The sequence below is a fragment of the Morone saxatilis genome, unplaced genomic scaffold, assembly GCF_004916995.1.
Source record: "Morone saxatilis isolate NCDOM2014 unplaced genomic scaffold, NCSU_SB_2.0 Contig23, whole genome shotgun sequence".
In the NCBI taxonomy this organism is placed as follows: Eukaryota; Metazoa; Chordata; class Actinopteri; family Moronidae; genus Morone; species Morone saxatilis.
The window spans coordinates 5,245,489-5,251,399 of record NW_023339796.1 but is presented as its reverse complement, the minus strand read 5'-3'; the positions used below and the strand labels follow the sequence as shown (position 1 = coordinate 5,251,399).

General features: G+C 39.6%; 1 protein-coding gene across 1 annotated transcript in view; it reads right to left on the bottom strand.

The window, feature by feature from the left end:
• The window catches only part of ak5 (adenylate kinase 5), a gene marked incomplete in the record, with an annotated part of 77,585 nt that overhangs the window by 39,461 nt on the left and 32,213 nt on the right, over nt 1–5,911 (bottom strand). The window contains 1 exon segment of the mRNA XM_035670036.1: nt 1,179–1,269. Within this exon segment, the coding sequence (XP_035525929.1) occupies nt 1,179–1,269 (91 nt within the window).

Sequence of the window (5,911 nt, the reverse complement as noted above, 5' to 3'; positions counted from 1 at the left end):
TAAGAATTGTTGTGTTTTTGTTAACTTAGAATGAGACATTTTTATCTACAGACACCACTGGCCACTATGTTTCTACAGTAGCCCAGAACGACACACATCAAACAGTGGCTGTAGATAGGGCCATTCATGGCCACCGTAGTTTCTCCTACACACTTCACAGCCCAGGTTGTCAGATACAGACATGAGTGGTAATATGAACTTCACTGCTAGACGCCTTTAAATCCTACACACTAGTCCTTTAAGTAAAACCGCATCAGGTATTAGCATCAAAATTTACTTGGTGTTCAAAAAGTAAAAGTACTCAATAGGCAGAATGACCCGTTCAAAATAATCTTATATATATTACTGTAGTATAATAATTGATGCCTTAACATTTACATCACTAGTAAAATATAAGTTAAGGCTACTTTTAATTACTTTACATACCAATAAAGTCAAAGATCATTAAAGTCTTATCATATAAATCTATTTGTTTATAATTTTATGTAGTTTTGGGCATTTTTGCCTTTTTTTGGCAGTGAAGAAACAGATGGGAAATGGGGGAGAGGGGTTATAACATGCAACAAGGGCGCCCAACCAGAATCAAACCAGTGTTGTTGATTTAGGGCCCAACAGTGCAATATGTGGTATTATTGCCTTTTTTGTAGTTTTTGCTACTAATTTTGTAAAGTGGTACAGCGGGATAATCTTGTTAGCTGCTGAAAGTCACCCTTGTTAACCCGAAACACTGATGAGTCACGGGACGCAAACACCGTAGATGTGGTGAATTGAGATAATTAGCGGACTAGTCAGCATTTTCTACTAAAACACTGCTGGTGTTTCCAGTAGGGAGTTTTTCCAGAGCGAGTGAGGGGGAGGCTACGTGACTTTTCTCCTGTGTGGTATTGTAATCTTGGGCTGTGAATTAAGGTATACTGAGTTGCAGTTTCAGACAGCACCTCTGCTTTGTTGAGTTGAAACTTGGTAAGGTGATGAGGTGACGGCGGTGGCTTGACATCCCTTGCGGTGCTCTTTAGTGCATGCTATGTGACATGCGCTGCAACCATTTGGCTACCAAGGTGCTCTTGTATTATGCATGTTTAATCTAAATCTGCAAGATAACTCTTAACTAAAGTTATAAATGTACCGTAAGTCTAGTTTTAGCTGTCTCACTGTTATAAAACATTTGTTCATCTCACCGGCTGCAGGCTCTTTGGAGGGAAACAGCTTGTTGTCCAAAGTCATGCTGATGTCACAGAAGACCTCCTCCTCGTCTCGGTCAGCATCCAACTGAAGGGAGAAGAACAAAAGTCATGGCCTTGATGATCTGTTCATTCATTCACACCTTTAACTTCTTCTGAGCTACTTTGCGGTCGAGCTTGACAGAAATGCCAGATGACATAGACAAGAGTCATGACCTGAACATCACAAACACAACAGATATGATCAGTCTGTTAGGCCACCGTGACATCCAGAATGACACTCATTATAAGATCAAACATAAGAAACGAGCTCTGGTGCTTGGAGCTACACACTCGGGTTATTTTGTATTCAACACACATCATAAGCTTTAATAACACTGGATTAATTAGGCTCCCTTCTGTGTCAATTGCTCTCTCTCGCATTATTCGGAGGCCGGCTGGCTCCCTTTGCACGTACAGTGTTCACAAATTGACCATGGAGAATCTGCTTTGGGAGCGAACTAGAAACTGATTGAAGCAGACTTCTCCTCCTTTCTAATCTGCACTTTGGCCGTCCCTCTGCTCTCGTCAGGCCCGACGACGAGTAGCTAAAAGGCGACCTTGTGCATAGAAAAACTGATACAAACAAACACGCTAGATATAATACACCTTCACGTATGTGATTCTCCACAGAGCTACTTACTCAACATGTCCACTAAATGAAGAAATGAATGAATGTCAGCTGTGGGAGACGAGGTCAAGAGAAATGCAAGATAAAGAAACGATGGCCGAACAACAACCAACAACTGGCTTCCACCTGAGGTTTCCATGGCAACAAACCTAAAAAAAGGTGTCTGCCGTGTACTGTGTGGGAGAGTTCCCGAGCCCCCGAGGGCCCCGCTAGTCCACCTGCAGAAGAGTAGCAGAGGGGCTCAGACTGAGGATTCCCTGGAGAGCGTGGCATTCAAAAACCCATCAGAGCCACTCAGACCTCTCAGTGTCTGGCATCCCGAGCAGAAAAAGCTCCCGCTGTCACACTGCAGTGTCTTTATAGCCAAAATGTGTTCCCTGCTTCAACAGAGAGAGGCTCCGTATAATCCATTTATACTTTACAAGAAGCTCTCAAGGACAGATTAATAGCTTTAACTTTTTGGAGGAAAACTCGACAGTCATCTGAATGATTCAAAGTCATAAGAGTGGCTCTTACGGCAGAGGACGAGGAATGAAACCAAAACCCAGTATGATCAATGAGATAGAGCTGTACAATATTTGAGCATATCCCCATGCAGTGCAGCAGAACGGAGTGTTTAGAGGGCAAAGTGCATATGTCTCCATTGATTAGGGTAATAATCAAAACTGCTGCTGCTGAAAATGCTGACTAGTATTTTCAGGTGGTAAATCTATTTTTTGTTTTCCTATTTGTTACAACAAAATAAACATTAACACAGGTAATGACATCAGCTGTTCTACATGATCTGCTACACTGACATTTGAAAACCTACTTTGTTAGGGGCCAAACCTCCAGCAACACTTTATAGAACAACTTAATCAGGGTCATCATTAAACTACATTTAAAAATTTAAAACAGAAAAGAAATTAGAAAAGTTTAAAAAAAATAAGCACATGCATCCACACATATATGAGCCATTGGGATAACTACAAAGGTGGATTGGGTGGTCAAGAAGTTCTAAATGTAGAAGAAATACATGTTTTTTAAGAGTACATATGTACATTAAATCCCTCTCTAAAATAAATCCAGCAATTGGCAATCATGTCTTCAACCATTAACAGTCAATATTATAATCAAGGGGTGCAACCATACAGAAGACAGACATAAAGATGTCTCATCCAAAAAATTGTTTTACCATCACCTAAAAAAAACAAGCATCTTTTTATGAACTGATAAGGTGAAGCGAGGTGTAAGCACTCATGCATTATCTCAAACATCTGAAAGAAGGAGACGTAGAATGAAGGAAGCAGATGAATCAGAGTCTTAAGCCTTGAGACAACTTAAAGCAGCAGCTCCCGTTAGACTTATTTTCATGAAGATGCATTCAGGGTAATCTGTCTGTTGTTTTAATCACTCAATGCTCAATGTTGTCACTCTGAGGGGACATATAAAAACATATAAATAGATATAGTTATTAAAGACCAAATACCAATTTCAGGTCATTCAGTCTCAGTTTCAAAGCGTCGTTCATACCTTTACTGATGCCTGTATCTCATGTATATTTCAGGGATAATGAACTACGTACCTTCTAACCACCCCTGGAGAGATAAGACACCCAGAAAGACGGAGCGAGGTGTCTTTTATTTGTTTATATCTGCGTGGCATCTAGCAGCATGTGGGAAGGAAGCTGCAGCTGAACTCACTCAGGGAATATTTAATTAGATGGATCCTTTTTCCTAGAATGACAGGACGACTTCAATTGAGGCCACAACAAACTATTACCCCCACCCCCCCCGCTCTGCACTTTCCAGTTAGGCTTCATTGTGGAGGTGTGTGTGTATGTGTGTGTGTGTTTGATAAGTTGAGTCATCTCACATGAAAAAAGCGTCGAATTTTTAGCTTAAGAATCTAATTTTTCAGATGAATCCTATAACTTTGTCAGAAAAAGGTCAAAATTAAAGACGCAGAGAAATTGCACATCAGAGGTGCCAAAACTTTTTAACAATGACAGAAATAGGACGAGTTAATTTAATGAAATATTGAGAATTAATAGACTTGGACACATGTGTAGTAACAATTCAGACTTTCCAATTCGGAGTCGACAATGTGGAGTAATGAATTACTGGGATTGTTCTTTTATAGAGTTATGTCTTCCTGGACCTGACATTTAAAATGAAAGGGTTACTTTCACACAAAAGCCTTTCGCTGAGAGAAAGCAATTAAGTCTCAGCGGTTATTGCATTCATTAGTCAAGAAACTATTGAACCCTTCTCCTAGGATAATTACTGAAGAGCAGGAGGAATTTATTCAATCAGAAGTTAATCTCATCTTTAAAATCTGTTTTGTCTTCAGATGAAGAAAGTAGATACAGTTTACAAATGTTACAGTTTTTGTGTTTTGGTTCTAGTTCTTTAGAGGACAGTTAGTTGCTGTTTAGACAACCAAACAATACAGCTTAAAGAAAGTGAAACAAAGTTTATATACTGCACTATTTTACAATGACACACACACATATTACTGCCACTGTTCATTGTGACATCTGAGACAAAGAATCTCTGCTGTATGTAGCTGCTTTCCCCATGAATGTGTTGCCTTTTTACAAACGGGATGCTGCTATTTGTCCTTGTTTGAATCTATCTTTTTTATCTGTTCCCATTTATATATCTTACATAGTGAGCTGAAATGATTAGCCCATTAACTGATTAGTCAATTAACTATTAACAAAAAATAAACTGCAACTGTTTTGATAATTGCTGAATCGTTTCAGTCATTCTTTCAGTTACCTTGCTTAAGTTGTGATGGGCATTTGTCACTATGTTTTTATGTTTCATAGGCTAAACTAACTCAATTACAAGAAAAAAGAATAATCTGATTAATCAATAATGAACACAGTCATTATTTGCAGCCTTACTTTCAGGTAAGGCTGCTTTCTTTGCCATGTGTACGGCCATCTTACTGGTTTTCTAATTTTTGTTTAACATGTGTGCAAAGACTTCAGTCAGGTATCACTGTGAGAGCAGACAGAGCCACCCGCTAGCCGCTAACTGTGCCTGTCTGCTGTTTGGTGCTGAGCAGTGGGCTTTTCACTTCTCACTGCCTGCTGTGGCTGAAAATGGAGCCATGAGACTGAGCCAGACAGAAAAACCCCCATCTGAAACTTGCTGTGAAGCTCCGTTAAGCTGAGGGCAGCTGCAGCAGATTCGGGTGATAACTCTCTGCTGGTTCATCACTGCGAACAAACCATTTTCACATTACACATTCTCTTTTGTTGCACTGCTATCATAACAGTGTTACTTTTACTACTACTTAACGCTGTACCTTTCGACCAACACTTCCTGACATTTCCTGTATAGATACACACAAAATAGCCAACAACGAATGCTAAGAAGCTACTGTTTTTCAAAGTAGTATACTACCAAAGTCAGAGTAAGATGTCTTGTAATGCTGCTCATTCATTCATTTATAATGATGCAGAAAAAAGGCTACTCCTCCCATGACAAAGCACAGATGGACAAATCGGGTATTACTCTAAATGGACAGAAAATTAACCAAGCATTGACACAATAGACCTCAGGGGAGGATTTCTGACTACTAATCCATTACACAGCTGTATGGTTTTATCCTTTAATGAACCACAGTGTTAATCGGTCCTCTGTTCAGGATGTACCCTGACAGCACCTCAATTTATCAATTTATGTCAGTTTTAGGAATCACAAGATTGTCTGTCATTTAAGGAATGTGTGCTGGAGGTAGACTGTCCACCAACCATCCCAGGTTCACGTGGATGAAGATCATATTTACTACTCTGTTGTGGCTTTATCGCATCAAAACATCTGTACTCGGTCGCCCGGTTAGCTCACTTGGTAGAGCTGGCGACCATGGCAGAAATGGAATATAATATTCATAGGTATATATTCATTAGTGTGTAATGACCTGAACATATTGGTTGTGTTTTTGTTTTGTCTTCCACAAAGTCTGCCATGTTGAATTGTCATGTTTCTACAGCAGCTTTATGAGATATCATTTTTAAAGTTTTAAGTTAAAAAATGTGAATTAGGGTTTGAATCTGACCTGTGGCCCT